The sequence below is a fragment of the Tupaia chinensis genome, unplaced genomic scaffold, assembly GCF_000334495.1.
Source record: "Tupaia chinensis unplaced genomic scaffold, TupChi_1.0 Scaffold148012_1, whole genome shotgun sequence".
NCBI lineage: Eukaryota > Metazoa > Chordata > Mammalia > Scandentia > Tupaiidae > Tupaia > Tupaia belangeri.
The window spans coordinates 364,913-380,260 of record NW_006207862.1 but is presented as its reverse complement, the minus strand read 5'-3'; the positions used below and the strand labels follow the sequence as shown (position 1 = coordinate 380,260).

Here is a 15,348-nt window from a genome sequence, read left to right as displayed (position 1 = left end):
GGGAAAGAGAAGGGGAAAGAGGAGGTAAGAAGAGAAGCACAGAGATGCTGCAAGTTAGTGCACCAGCATAGGCTCTGCATGGGGGAAGAAAAGAGCGAAAGAAGGAGACCTGGAGTCCAGCCCCAGGCAATTAAACCAGCACGTGGATCAAAAGGCACACATATCCCTCCAGACCTGGGAGGGGAAGCACTCCTGTGCCCTCAGGCTCCCAAAGATTTAATATATTCCAAGCTGTCTCAGCCTTGCTCAGAGGAAGCGTCTTATCTTTATTATTATTATTATTTTAGAAACTTTTGCTATAGGGTGCGTGCACTCACTGGAGAGATAGAGAGAGAGAGACAGAAAGTGAGAAATCACACCCCAGGGGGGATGGTCACGCCATAATCTCTTCTCCTCTACTCTCCTCCTGGGAGTCTGGGCACGCACACACACACACATGCCTGGCATAAGATTCAAGCCACTGGGTCCGGGACTCAAACTGCAGTCAGCCATGTGGGAGTCCAGCTCCTTAACCACTATGCCATCTGGCCCCGAGGAAGAGCCTTAAGAAGATTAAGTTACAAGTCTAGAAGGGTAACATTCTGCTGCAAATTTGCAGGTTGGGTTCATGACTCCAGGTTACCTATGTGGCTATTTATTTTCTGTTATTACTAGGTCTGTCTGAATTTTGAGAGAGCAGCTAACTGGTAAATAGCAAAAGCTAGTATGGGCTGTCCTCGGTTTTAATTTAACATCTATTTAACATCTGATTTCTGAACCAAGACTTTCCTATACCCCTAAGAGGCTTTCCAGGTAGATATTGAGATTTTGAACAGTTAAATATCGGCCTCTTCTTTTTTGTTGGTCTGGCCATGCAAACTTGTTTAAAAGGTAGAATGTTTTGGGCCAGCTTGTGGCATGGTGGTTAAGGTGGCTGGATTCCATATAGCCAACTGAGCGGTTTGAGTCCTGGACCCAGGGCCTTAAAAAGCACGCCAGGAGCTTGAAAAACATGTGGGACACGTGTGCGTGCATGCCCACAATCCTGAGAGAATAGAGGAGACCATAGTGTGGCCATCCACTCTGGGGGTGATTTCTCACTTTCTCTCTCACTTTCTCCCTCTCTCTCTCTCTTTGGTAAGAGCATGTGTCCCATAGTAAAAAACTAAAAACAAAATAAATCTGAAAATAATAAATTAAAAGGTTAGGGGGCCAGCAGTTGGCATTGTGGCTATGTTGCTGGACTCCTACGTAGTTGACTGCAATTCGAGTCCTAGACCCAGTGGCTTAAACTCATGTTGGGCGCGTGTGTGGGCGTGCCCAAGATCTGGAGAAGAGAATGGAGGAGAAGGGATTGTGGTGTGGCCATCAACCCTGAAGGGTGATTTCTTGGTTTCTGTCTCTCTGTCTCTGTCTCCCTGGCGAGTGCACGCTCCCTATAGAAAAATCTCTCAAAAAATTTTTTAAAGTTAGAATGTTAATTTATTGTACTTTGCAATCAGTGGGAAATAGAAAAGCAGCGGTGCTGATGATTAAAAGTGCAGTAATCATAAAGACAGCGATATTAGCCACAGGGAACTTAGAAAGCAGTGGTTTCTTAGGCTCAACTACATGTTCATGGACTTTATGTTCAGATGTGAAATAAGAGTGTCAAGCAAAGACCACATGGAACACTGAAAATATACCTCAGGAGACTGTACTTAAAAGGTGAAGGGTAATTTTATAATTAGATTGGAGACAGAAGGATTATTAGGCCACTGGGTAATCTTGGCCAATGGCCCTGGCCTTTGAATACATTCCTCTGACTTTCACACATTCATTGGGCAACATCCAACAAATATGTGTCGAGGGCTCTTCTAGGCACAGAAAACACAGCTAATAAATTGTTCCTGCCCTCAAGATGCTGCCATTCTATTTTAGAAGACATTTTGAGGAATGTATTAAAATAAAAAGAAGGGGGTTACAAATACTTAAAAGAATGGTCTATAGGGACCAGCAGTAAGTATAATGGCTATGTCGTTGGACTCCCATGTAGTCGACTGCAGTTCGAGTCCTAGACCCGGTGGCTTAAACTTAATGCCAGGCATGTGTGCATGTGTGCCCAAGATTCCGAGAGGAGAATAGAGGAGAAGGGACTGCGGCGTGACCATCCTCCCTGGGGGGGTGATTTCTTTCTTTCTATTTCTCTGCATCTCTCTGGCAAGTGCATGCACCCTATAGCAAAAACCTCTCCAAAAAGAAAAAAAAAAGAATGGTCTACAATTTAGAATTTGATATAAATAAAGAAAAAATACATATAATTAGGTCTCTGCATTAGTCTTTGCAAAATGCAGTATGTCCAAATAGGAGGTTTTTGCTTCCAAACTTATCCTTTGAAAAAACGGAGTTGTCTTACATTCATAAACATACAGGTGATCCTTAACATACGATGAGGAAACCCTTAATATATCCTAAGTTAGGGATCAGCAGATGGTGTAGGGGTTATGTCACTGGACTTCCATGTAGTCGACCGCAGTTCAAGTCCCAGACCCGGTGGCTTAAACTCACGCTGGGCGCGTGTGCATGCATACCCAAGATCCCAAGAGAAGAGATGTCAGCATGGCCATCCCCTCAGGGGTAATTTCTCACTTCCTCTCTCACAGTGTCTATCTTCTCTCTCTCTAGCTAGCATGAGTGCCCTAAGACAAGAAAAAACCTCTTAAGAAAAAAAAAATATATATATATATCCTGAGTTGAAAATGCATTTAATATACTAAACTCACAAAGTCAATAACTTGGCTTAGTCTACTTATACGTGCTCAGAACACTCAAATTTGCCTACGACTGGGCACAATCATCTAAAACAAGGCCTAATTTATTTGCCAGAGAGAGATAGGAAGAGTGTGGAGGATAGTCATGCTGCAATCCCTTCTTTTCCATTTCTCCCTTCTTTTGCTATTTCGGACACACACATGTGCCTAGCATGTTTCTTAAGCCACCAAGTGCAGGACTTGAACCATGCAGTTGCTCATGGGGGATCCAGATGCCTTAATCACCATCACCGGCTGGCCTACAAAGCCCATTTTTATAAAAAAGTGAGTATCTCAGATAATGTATTGAATACTGTACCAAAAGCAAAAAATAGAATAGCTTGCTGGCTCTGCCCAGCATCACACGAGAGTATCGCTATCCTAGGAAAAGATCAAAAAACAAAATTCAACATATGGTTTCTACTGAATGCATATTCCTTTTACCTCACTGTAAAACTGAAAAATGATAAGTGAAACCACCATTAAGTCAAGGATTGTCTATCTGTTTATCTATTTATATATTTTTATAGCTTTACCAACCAAAGTCTTATCACTTTAAGTGAAGGTCCTTATCTGACATATCTTTTTTTTTTCTTTTTTTTGGAGAGGTTTTTGCTATAGGGCGCATGCGCTCGCCAGAAAGACAGAGAGAGACAGAGAGACAGAAAGCGAGAAATCACCCCCCAGGGGGGATGGCCATGCCGCAATCCCTTCTCCATTCTCCTCTCGGGATCTTGGGCATGCACACACATGCGCCTGCATGAGTTTAAGCCGCCGGGTCTAGGACTCAAACCGCAGTTGAGAACATGGGAGTCTAGCGACAGAGCTATTACCCTAACTGCTGGTCCCTATCTGACATATCTTTGTAATCTTCACAGTGCCCAGCAAAATGCCTTACAGTTCACATATGCTCATTTGCTGAGCTGAACTGGGTTTGCTGACACTGGCTTCTCCCCAGGCTAAAGCAGAGTGCAGGTTTCTACTTTGCACTGAATCTCAGCAGTGAGATCTCTCCCTGCGCACTCACTCACTCTGGTTATGGTGATTTTCAGAGGCTTGTTCTCAAAGGCAATTGCAGGTTGCTTTGAGCTGGACCTTGTTGAAAAGCAAAAGATTTCAGCTGTCTCCTTCAACCTAATAGGGAATAAGTTATTATTATTTTTTTTTCCCAGAGAGACAAACAGAGAGAGAGAAAAAGCAAGAAATTCACTCCTCATGGGGATAAGACACTCTGCAATCCTTTCTCTTCCATTCTCCTATTGAGATTTTGGGCATGTACACACACATGCCAGGTGTAATTTTCAAGCTGCCAGTTCTAGGACTTGAACTGTGATTGGTCATGTGGAAGTTCAGAGTCCAGGACCCCAACCACCACACCACCTGCTAGCCCCAAGTAAATTGTTATTCCTTTTCCAGCTGGCTCTCTTTCCTAAACTGTCCTGCATGAGAGTCCAATATGGTTCTTTACACTAAAAAAAAAAAAAAAAAAAAAAATCTTTTAATTTCTTTTTTTTTTTAAAAGAGAGATCTTTCCTATAGGGTGCATGTGCTCGCCAAGGATAGAGAGACAGAAAGCGAGAAATCACCCCAGGGGATGGTCACACTGCAACTCCTTCTCCTTTCTCCTTTTGGGATCTTGGGCATGCACACACATGTGCTTAGTGTGAGTTTTAAGCTGCTGGATCCAGGACTGGAACTGCTATGTGTCAACTATGTGGGAGTCCAGCAACATAAAAATTATACCATTTGCTGGTCCCAATTTCTTTCTTTATCTTTACAGAGATTTGCCCTCAGCCACATACAGCTGGGTTCCTTCTCAATCAGCATACTACGGTATTGTTTAAATACCAGATCATTAAAAAAAAAAACAAACTATTATCTCACTTTCCATACTTAATTTAAACAAATATTAAAACAATATAAAGGAGATAACTATAACCTTTTAAAATTATTTAATTTTATTTATTATCATTTCTTTCTTCCTTTTTGAGAGATTTTTGCTACAGGGCATGTGTGTTTATTGGAGAGACAGAGACAGAGAGATAGAAAGCAAGAAATCACCCCTAGGTGGGGATGGCCACACCACAAACCGTTCTCTTCTACTCTCCTCTCCTCTCAGGATTTTGGGTATGCATACACACGTGCCCAGTATGAGTTTTAAGCTACTGCGTCCAGGACTCGAACAGCAGTTGGCCGTGTGGGAGAGTCCAGTGACGTAAACATTACACCATCTGGTGGTCCTTTATTATCATTTCTTAACCTGCTATAGGGCACGTGCACTCACCTGAGAGAGAGAGAGAGAGAGAAAAAGTGAGAAAGCAAGCTGCCAGGTCCAGGACTCAAACTGTGGTCGGTCATGTGGGAGTCCACTGCTTCAACCACCATACCTAACCTGCTGGACCCCCTAAATTTTTTTTTTTTTTAAGATTTGATTTTAATTGCCAGAGGGTGCATACATTCACCAGAGAAACACAGAGAGAGAACACCCAAATGGGATGTGTCACCTGCAGTCCCTTCTCCTCATTTCTCCGTCCCATCAGGATTTAGGGCACACATGTACATGTGGAATCTGAGCTGTGTTCAGTCTTAAGGGATCTGGCTCTCCTTACTCTCTGAGCTAAGGCACCAGTCCAACCATTTTTCTTAAACATTAGACTGCCATTCTGGTGACTTAATGCATAAGTCACACTTGGGATCTCTAGGGGATTTGTGACCCCTTTAGTTTTGTTCTCACTCATTCTTCTGCAGGACCTGAGTCCCTGGCATCTACTTTCAAAGAAACCTAAACAGAACCCGAAGTTCCCAAATTTAGGAGCCCAAGTTAGACTCACTGCTCAATCCAGTGCTAGTACTTCAAGAATTTTGCAGAAAGGTGCTCAACATTGAGAATGTAACCACCCTATGGACACTTAGCCATAGGAATCGGGGGGGGGGAGGGAGTTGGGTAGGCAACCATCCCATTAACTATTATACACATGTTCCTGATTATAAAAGAACTGCTGCCACATTGCAAATAATTTGGAAAACAAAGAAAAGAGGGGAAAAATGCATACTATTATTACTCTTCCAGTCTTTTCACTTATGTGATTTAAAAAAAAATTTGCTATCGGGCACATGTGCTTATGCGGGGGTGGGGTGGTGAGAAAGCACCCCTGAGGGGAATGGCCATGCTGCAATCCCCTCTCCTCCAATGTTTACTTGGAATTTGGGGCATGTACACACATGCACCAGGAGAATTTTTTGAAATGCTGGGTCCAGGACTCAAACAGAGCAGTTATTCTTCTATGCAATTAAAAAATACCACTCTAGAGCCAGCAGGTGGTAAGGTGGTTAAGCAACTAGATTCAATATGGTTGACTCCGCAGTTTAAATTGCAGACCATAAAGCTTAAAAAACACATTGCGGGGACCAGCAGGTGGTGTGGTGGTTAAGGCGCTGAAAACTCCCCCCATGGCTGACCACGATTTGAGTCCATGGACCTGGTGGCTTGCTTTTTCACTTTCCCAATTTCTCTATCTGTGTCTCTCTCTGGTTAAATTAAAAATAAATGAAAAAATAAAATTAAATAAACACACACACAATGGGTGCATGTGCATATGCCCAAACTCCCGAAAGAAAAATAGAGAGGGGATTACGGCATGGCCATCCATCACCAGTGGGTAGTGGGTGGGGTTGGTGATGATTTCTCATTTTCCATCTGTCTCTCTATGGTGAGCAAAAGCTCCCTATGCCAAAAATCTAAAAGAAAAAAAAAATCCATTCTAAGCTGTATATAATTTTACATCTTGCTTTATATTTTTTATTAAAAATTTGTTTTTAAATAATTATTTTATTGGGGCCAGAAGGTGGTGTGGTAGATAAAGGTGCTGGATTCCCACATGGTCAACCATAGTTTGAGTCCTAGACCTGGTGGCTTGCGTCCTAGAGCTGGCAGCTTGCTTTCTCGCCTTCCCTTTCTCTCCTTCTCACTGTCTCTGTCTGGTCAAATTAAAGAAATAATAATAAATAATAATAATAAATGGAATTAAATAAATAAATAATTATTTTTTGGAGGGGAAAAAAAAGAATTGTTTTATTTAATCTTATTTATTTATTTTAATTTGACCAGAGAGAGAGAGAGAAGGTTAGAAGGTAAGCTGCCAGGTCTGGGACTCAAACCGTAGTCAGCCATGTGGGAGGGAGTTCAGCACCCTTAACCACCACCTGACTGCCCCAAGTTTATGTCTTACTTTAAAGTGCCTTACTTTATAGTGAGACTGGCAGGTTATATGGTGGTTAAGGCAATGGACTCCCACATGACTGACCACAGTTACAGTCCTAGACTCAGCAGCTTAAAAATCACACTGGGTGCATGTACATGCATGCCCAAGATCCAAGAGAAGAATGAGAAGAAGGGACTGTGACATGGCCATTCCCCCTAGGGGAGTGATTTCTCACTCTCCTTCTCTCTGTCTCTCTCTGATGAGCACCATACCCAATGGCAACCCCCCCATAAAAAGTATTATGATTTTTTATTTAACAACATACAATTTAGATGAAAATATGGAAAAATGCATGAAGTACAATAAAAGCTTCTCAAAAATCCCATCACTCACATCACCCAGTAAAGTTACTTTAGAGGGTTTTAAGTTCTACTTCATTTTTTTAGCAAGAGGGTACATGCAACCATCGAAAGACAGAAACAGAGAGGGAGAAAGCACCTCCAAATGGAACGTGGTCAGGCCAACCCCTTCTCCACTTCTCCATGAGAGTTTGGGTACGCACACAAACCCAGTGCAGTTTTTTTTTTTTTTTGAGAGGTTTTTGCTATAGGGCGTGTGCGCTCACCAGACAGAGAGAAAGAGAGACAAGAAAGCGAGAAATTACACCCCCCCCCCAGGGGGGATGGCCATGCCACAATCCCTTCTCCTCCATTCTCCTCTTGGGATCTTCGGCACATGGACACGCACGCACACGTGCCCAGCGTGAATTTTAAGCCACCGGGTCCGGGATACGAACCACAGTCAACTACATGGGAGTCCAGCGACTATATATTCCTTTACATCTCTTAAATATTCATGTGTTTTGGATTCACACGGAGGAAGGAATGTATTATTAAAATCCACAGATTCAGACCAGCAGGTGGTGTGGAGGTAAAGGCACTGGATTCCTACATGACCAACAATAGTTCAAGTCCCAGTTAGCCATTACGCTAACTGCTGGTCCCCCCCAGTGCACTTCTTAAAAAAATAATTATTTATTTATTTAATTCCATTTGTCATTATCATTATTATAATTATTAGTTTGACCAGAGAGAGACAGAGACAGAGAAAGGGAAAGCCAGAAAGCAAGCTGCCAGGTCCGAGACTTGAACTGTAGTCCACCATCATGTGGGAATCCAGAGCCTTTAACCACCACGCCACCTGCCAGCCCCAGAGCCCAGTGCATTTTTTTCAAGCCTCTGGGGCTGGGATTCAAATTGCAGTCTTGTGGGATCTGGCTGCCTTGATCACTAGGCCATAGAGCTGGCCCACTTTCAGTTCTATTAATATTTCTTGACATATATTATTTACTGAATAAGTTATCTACAACCACATTGTTTTTTTAAAAATGAAATTTGGGTGGGAGTGTATATATTCATTTACATCTCACATTTTCCACTTAATATAAAACATTTCCTCACCATATTTTTCATTTACTATATAACATTTTCTGTCAACGTACAGTCATGAAAATAAATAACTTTGTAATAATCCATTAAATGGACTTCCCATAATTATTTAGTAATTTCCTTACTGGCTTTTGAAATTGTCCCCAATCTATTCAGTTATAAAAACTGTCATGCTGAACATCTTTCTGCTTTCAGCTTTTCTCTATTTTGAATTATTTGTTTAGGAAAAATTCTCAGAAGTCAAATTACAGGGTAAAGGAGGTACGAATATTTTTATGGCTTTTGACACACAGGCTGTTTTAGAAAAAGACCATTCTGGTTTTTTGCTACTATCACTAATTTCAGAGCCAAAAGATGGCACCCCGTTTCAACTTGCATTTCACTGATGCCTATGAGGCTAAACAATTTTCGACATTTGTTACCCAGTTCTAGTTCCTCATCTTCAGAAGTCAGCTCACTTTCTTTGGATCATCTATCTATGGAATGTTATAGGAGATCCTTATTTGTCAGAAAACTCTTGGAATAAAAATAACATAAGCTCCTCTGGTCACACCTGCTGTGAACATTTCCCCCAGTCCATCTGCTGTCAGCCTTTCGTTCTGGTTGGTCATTGCCTTCTTAAACACCTACATCTTGGCCTCTGGTTCCACCATGGTATGAAAACTCTTTTTTTCAAAACAGCATAGCTGAAACTCATGGACTTAGCACATAGCAGGGTCAGACATGCATAACTCACAACAGAACTAGGTTCTCCACACATGTGCTTTTTTTTTTTTTTTGCTATAGGGCGTGTGCGCTTGCCAGACAGACAGAGAGAGACAGAGAGACAGAAAGCGAGAAATCACTCCCTAGGGGGGATTGACCACGCCGCAATCCCTTCTTCTCCATTCTCCTCTCGGGCACTCATGCACACATGCTTGGCATGAGTTTTAAGCCACCGGGTCCAGGACGTGAACTGCGGTCAACTACATGGGAGTCCAGTGACATAGCCATTACGCCAACTGCTGGTCCCCACATGTGTTTTGTTTTGTTTTGTTTTTAAGTTGCTATAGATGCATGAGCTTGCCAGAGGGAGAAAGTAAGAAACTATCCTCCAGTGGGGATGACCACACTGCAATCCCTTCTTTTCCATTCTCTTCTGATGATTTTGGCCATGAACACACGTGTGCCCAGCATGTTCCTCAAACTGCTGGGTCCAGGTCTTGAACCATGAAGTGAGCTTTATGGGATCCAGACGCCTTAACCACCATGCCACCTGGCTGGTCCACGTGGATGCATTTAAAGCAGTCTAAGGATCTAGCTGCACGGCCTTCTTCCTCAGCATTACTAACATTGTTATACACCTCTATTCTGCCCGTCTCTTTGTTTTCTCCATTTCCTTAGCTGACACCTCTTCTTCCAGTGCCTTATTAACAAATGACCCTGACATTTTGCTTTTATCAGGTTCTTAAATATTCATGTGTTTTGGATTCACACGGAGGAAGGAATGTATTATTAAAATCCACAGATTCAGGCCAGCAGGTGGTGTGGAGGTAAAGGCACTGGATTCCTACATGACCAACCATAGTTCAAGTCCCAGGCCTCGTGGCCTAAAAATCACACCAGGTGTGTGTGCATGCACACTCAAAAATCAGGAGGAAAATTGAGGAGAAGGGATTGTGGTGTGACCACTCCCCCTCCCCTTTTTTCCCTCTCTTTTATTTATTTTTTTGGGGAGCAGTTTTTGCTATAGGGAGTGTGTGCTCGCCAGAAAGACAGAGAGACAGAAAACGAGAAATCACCCCCTCAGGGGGGTGGCCTTGCCGTAATCCCTTCTCCTCCATTCTCCTCTCAGGATCTTGGTCACATATGCACATGTGCCTGGTGTGAGTTTAAGACACGGGGTCTAGGACTCAAACCGCGCTCGACTACATGAGAGTCCAATGACACAGCCATTACGCCAACTGCTGGTCCCAAAGTGGTGATTTCTCTCTTTTCCTCTCTCTGTCTCTCTCTGCAAGCACACAAGCAATATGGCAAAAACTTAAAACAACAACAACAAAACCTCCACAGATTTTGCTTCCTACCCAAGGCCTCCAGGATCTAAATTCCAAGTTGGATTCTGTATATATATATACACACAGACTTGACATAGCCATTATGCTAACTGCTGGTCCCATGGATTCTGTATATTTTTAACTAGGTCCTTAGGCTAACTTACATGATTGTACCTGACATTCATCTTTGAATGTAGAAAGTTCTGCCAGAAATCTTCCTTTTAAAAAAATTTTTTTTTGTTTTCCCTCGAGAAATAGTTATAGCAATAGTTATTGCTGTATATATAATAAAACCTATATAGGGCAAGAAGAATGTTGTTGACAGTGAATTTTGTGTGTGTGTGTGTGTGTGTGTGTTTGCCAGAGGGTGGATGCACTCACCAGAGAGAGACAGAGAGAGAAGGAGAAAGCACCGCCAATGGGGTATGGTTGTATCACAATCCCTTCACCTCCATTTCTTCATCCCATTGGGATTTTGGATACACATGTATGTGTGCACACATAAGCCACCAGATCTGGGACTCAAACCACTTGGCTGGCCATGTACTATCTGACACCTTTAACCTCTAGGCTATAGGGTCAGCCCTCCTAAGGCCTTTAAAAATATCTCTATCCAGAAATGTTATACCCCCCTTTCCTCTGATCTCAATGTGGTCAACACAATGTTCTTCCCACCTAAATGCGGATTTCCTTCACAACTACGCCATTTCTAGCAGAGGCACCACCAATGCATTCAATACCCAAAAACCTTGAGGTTACTGTTATCAATCCCTTTTTAAAAAACTCTTCCCTGAGAAAGATCTCTCTCTATGGGGGGGGGTAGAGATAATACCCCCAACAGCGTCCTGACACCATGATCCACCCTCTCAGCATTAGGCAGCCCCTGATCATGAGCATGTGTATGTGGCTGGACAAGAACCTAGAACTGGCCCACAGCAGAGCTGCTGTGCAAGGCAGCACCCTTTGGTGGATCCTTTTAAAATCTCCCATATCCATTGCAAGCACCATCAACACACTCTGGATCCAGCAGTAGGGATGCAGTCTCCTACCAGCAACACCTATTCTGACTGGTTGGTGCACTATTTCAACTTAACCTGCTGGTTAAGTATTTTGAATACTGTCCCTTTTTATTTCTAATCTCCTTTTCTTCTCCATGAACCTCCAGATTATAATAACTCTTAGTGGATACCTCCACATCTGGCCCTCCCTTCTTCCACTCATCCTTACATCCTCCACCAAATCTTTCTTATCAATGTTCTTTTCTTTTTTAATATTTTTTTGCCAAAGGGTGCTTGTGTTCACTAGAGAGAGACAGAAAGAAAGAAAGAGAGAAACCACTCCCTGAGGGATGGCCACATCGCAATCCCCTATCCTCCATTCTCCTCTTGGGATTTTGGGCATCTGCACACAAGTTCCCCACCTGTTTTTCAAACTGTTGGGTCCAGGACTCAAACTGCAGAGTCAGCCATGTGGGATTCAGTCCTTTAACCACCTCGCTACCTACTGACTCCCATCTAACCATTGCTCTTATCACAGCTTTTCTGCTCAGTGGCCTACAGTATTCCCTATGCTTAACACACAAACCACCAATTCTACCCAACCAGATGGATCCAACCATGTATATGTATGTATTTGTGTTATTTATATATATGTGTGTGTGTGTAAATATATATAATTTTTTTTTTTAAGACAAGATATTGTTATGTCACCAACCTCCTGTCTCAGCCTCCCAAGGAACTGGAACCAAAGGCACATGCCACCATGCCCTATTCTTTCAATCAGGGTCTATGTTGCCCATGCTTGCCATGAGCCTATAAGCCTCCTGCCTCAGCCTGGGATTACAAGCAAGTGCCACCACACACCTGGCTTTTCAAGTGGGCTGGGAATTTAACATGGGCTTCCCGTGCGGCCCCAGCCTGCTGTGTACCAGTGCCAACCAGCCGGCACCACCACGTCTGGGCCCAGTCATATTCTGAATCATTCTACCACACACCTCATGTTCCTGTTGGACATAAAACATCAATGTTTAAAAGAGTTCCCAAAAATATTTTCTTGCTTTTAAGTTATAGAAATAACATACTTTCATTTTAAATAAAACACATAGTACAAATTACAAACTGAAAAGTATGTCTCCCTGCCCTACTCTTTCCTCCCATTTCGTAACCTAGAGACAATCACTGAAGTGGTTCCAATCTTCCCACATCCTTTAAGCTTTTTCCAGTAAGCTTTTCCTTGTACGTTTCTTGGACTGAACCATCCTTTGAAGAGCCCAGACCAGTGCTTAGCTGGTTCCAGGAGTCCATATTCCTGTCCCTTAAGGCCATACACTTCCTTTGGGTGTCTTTTAGAACTGAGTGTAGTGCTGGACCTCAGATGGGTCCTTACTAAATGCTCTGTAAGGACTGTGATTATTTTAGCTTCTTTGCCAGGTAGAACTATCCAAAATCTTCTTCCAACTACACCTGACCCCTTTCCTAGCTTGCTCTACCAATCTTGCTCATGCCCAGAACCTGGGGGCTGCCCAGTCACCCCAGCTCTATGCCAGCAGGTGTGCATGGAGCCCAATCTCCCTCCAGGGCAGAAGGACATAGAAGCAGGCATGCAGAGAATGAGGAAAGAGGTAAGGATTGGGGAAGGGACAGGGCACGTGTATACTGCAGCTGGGGACTCAAGATTCCCAGTAAAAGGTCCAATTTAAACTTCTGTCCGAGATTTGAAAGTTTGAATAATTTTTTGGTTTGAAATTCTCTCTGGTTAAGTTGGTAGGCTTCAAGACAACCCAAACCCTATCCAGTGCCCCAACCCCAGAACCCTGTCTTTTTCCAAAGTATCTACAGAATACCTGGGTTCTGTGGGCACCTCAGTCACTGTTTCTCTACCTCAGCCAGGCAGCACTCCAAGCAGGGCTTCCTGTCAGCACTTGCCAGCCCCAGTCGCCTCTTGCCCTGGTCCCACAGAAAAGCTTCCTCACCAAACAGGAATAGTTGTGCTCTATCATGTCCCTCTCCTTTCTCTGAGACGCCTGTGCTTCAAGAAAGTTTAAGGTACTTTCACTCAGTGGCAGCTGACTGGATTCTGGAAATACTCTATAAAAGAAAAAGCTAAAAAGATAGTGGCTTCAGATTCCAAGCTCCAGACCCTGCCTGAGTCACTCAAGCACACTTTGCTTTCATTTGATTAAAAGGGGTTGTGCTTTAAAAGGAAAAAGGGATCGGGGAATAACCAAATGACCTAAAAAATTCAGAAAGTCAGACTCTGGAGATGAGGCATGTGTGGGAGTCAGGCTCAGGACTCAGTGCTAGTTAACTCTAATTTGGATCATTTGCCGAGTCTTTCCTGCCAAGCCAGAATCAAGAGAAATACTTCTCCCCTCTCCCCTCTCAGGCCAGTGGAACCTGCTGTTCTGGGCACAAATGCTTCTGGTTTAAAGCAGAATAGCGAGGACAGCAGGTTCTGGGGAAAAGGGGAAGAAGGTACCAAGAATCCCCCATAGTGACCATCAGAAGAGAGGCCAGTCTCTGGGCTGGAGAGACACCTACCTTGACACCGCCGTCTGACTTCTTGTTCAATAGGCTTTTGGCAGCTGTGAAAGCAAAGAGGAAAATCAAGTCTTCTGCATTTTACCCTCTTCCAACCTGAAGTCTGGCAGCCGGATCCACAGAATGCTACGTGTGACAAGGGTCACGTGTGTCAGGGGTCTCCCGAAAGCCCTGAAAAAGGCCCTTCCAGGCAGCCCCTCAGTGAGAGGGGATTGTGAGTGGTGTCAAAGCCCTCAGGGCAACACACCAGGATCTCCTCTGCCATGGAAGAGGCTCAGCAGAAACCGACACACTGAGCTCGGGAGGAGAAACCACTTTCAGTACTGGTGCTTCTGGGGGCACTGGAACTCTGCATTTGACAGCTTCCACCCCGTCCTGGAAGCAGAGTGCCAGGGGAAAAGGGTAAGGGCTCTGCCCCTGAGATGCCATGGAAGTTCTCTGGATGGCCCAACCAGAAGGATGCAAGACAACTCCGGAGTATTCTCGAGAAACAGCGTCACCGTCACAAAGGAGACCAGACGTGAGGACAGACAGACACAGACACAGAAACCAGGACTACCTGCAGGAGGGTTTTGCCAGGGGGGTTGAAGCCTTCACTGGGCAGGTCCTCACCAGGACACTAGGTCCTAGCTGCCAGCCTTTCCCGAGAGTCCACAGTCTGGACCCATGAACAGGAAGGACTGGGCAGAATAACGAGCTGGCAGTCTAGCCAGGCGCAGGGTGATGCTTGAGGCTGATGAGCTCTATGCAGAAAGGCTAATGACACCCCAAAGGCCACAGGAAGGCAGCAGTGGGTGAGGAGTCTGGGAGGCACAGGGAGCTGCAATCAGCCCAACTGTCCAATCTACCTGCACTGTCCTGGGTTTGTAACTTGGTTCCACTACTTGCCAGCTGTGTGACCTTGGGTGAGTTACTTACCCTCTCTAAGCCTTAGCATCTTTATCTATGGACTGGGCTAAAAGAGGACTTAGGTCACAGAACAACAGTAGGGTTCCAATGGGCTCATGCATGAAAAGCACTTGGCAGAGTGCTTGGCCCATGGATGGTGCTCCCGGTGTTAACTACTGTCACTACTCTGGCAGCTCTGGCCACCCTAGTCCTCCTAACCCTTCTGCCCTTCAGGTGATGATTCCTACCCCAGCTGTATTCTCTCTCTCTCCAATGAGAATAGGGGTCCTTCCTTCACAATAATTCTGACTCCGAAAGACGGCCTTTGGTCCTATATCTCCAGTCATAATGGATTGGAAAATTACTTTTTTAATGTGTTTATTACTATGCCTGACCACCTACTGTCTAGTGCTTTAGACACAACAGCCAGTTCTCAATTCTGGCTGCCCATTAGAGTCACTGGGGAA

At 44.0% G+C, this 15,348-nt stretch overlaps 1 protein-coding gene across 7 annotated transcripts in view; it reads right to left on the bottom strand.

Annotated features, from left to right (window-relative positions):
• CAMK2G (calcium/calmodulin dependent protein kinase II gamma) overlaps nt 1-15,348 on the bottom strand; it is a gene marked incomplete at its 5' end in the record, with an annotated part of 67,895 nt that overhangs the window by 17,066 nt on the left and 35,481 nt on the right. For all 7 annotated transcript variants that reach the window (XM_027768924.1, XM_014584846.1, XM_014584848.1 and 4 more), the window contains 1 exon segment: nt 13,994-14,037. In XM_027768924.1, coding sequence (XP_027624725.1) covers nt 13,994-14,037 — 44 coding nt within the window.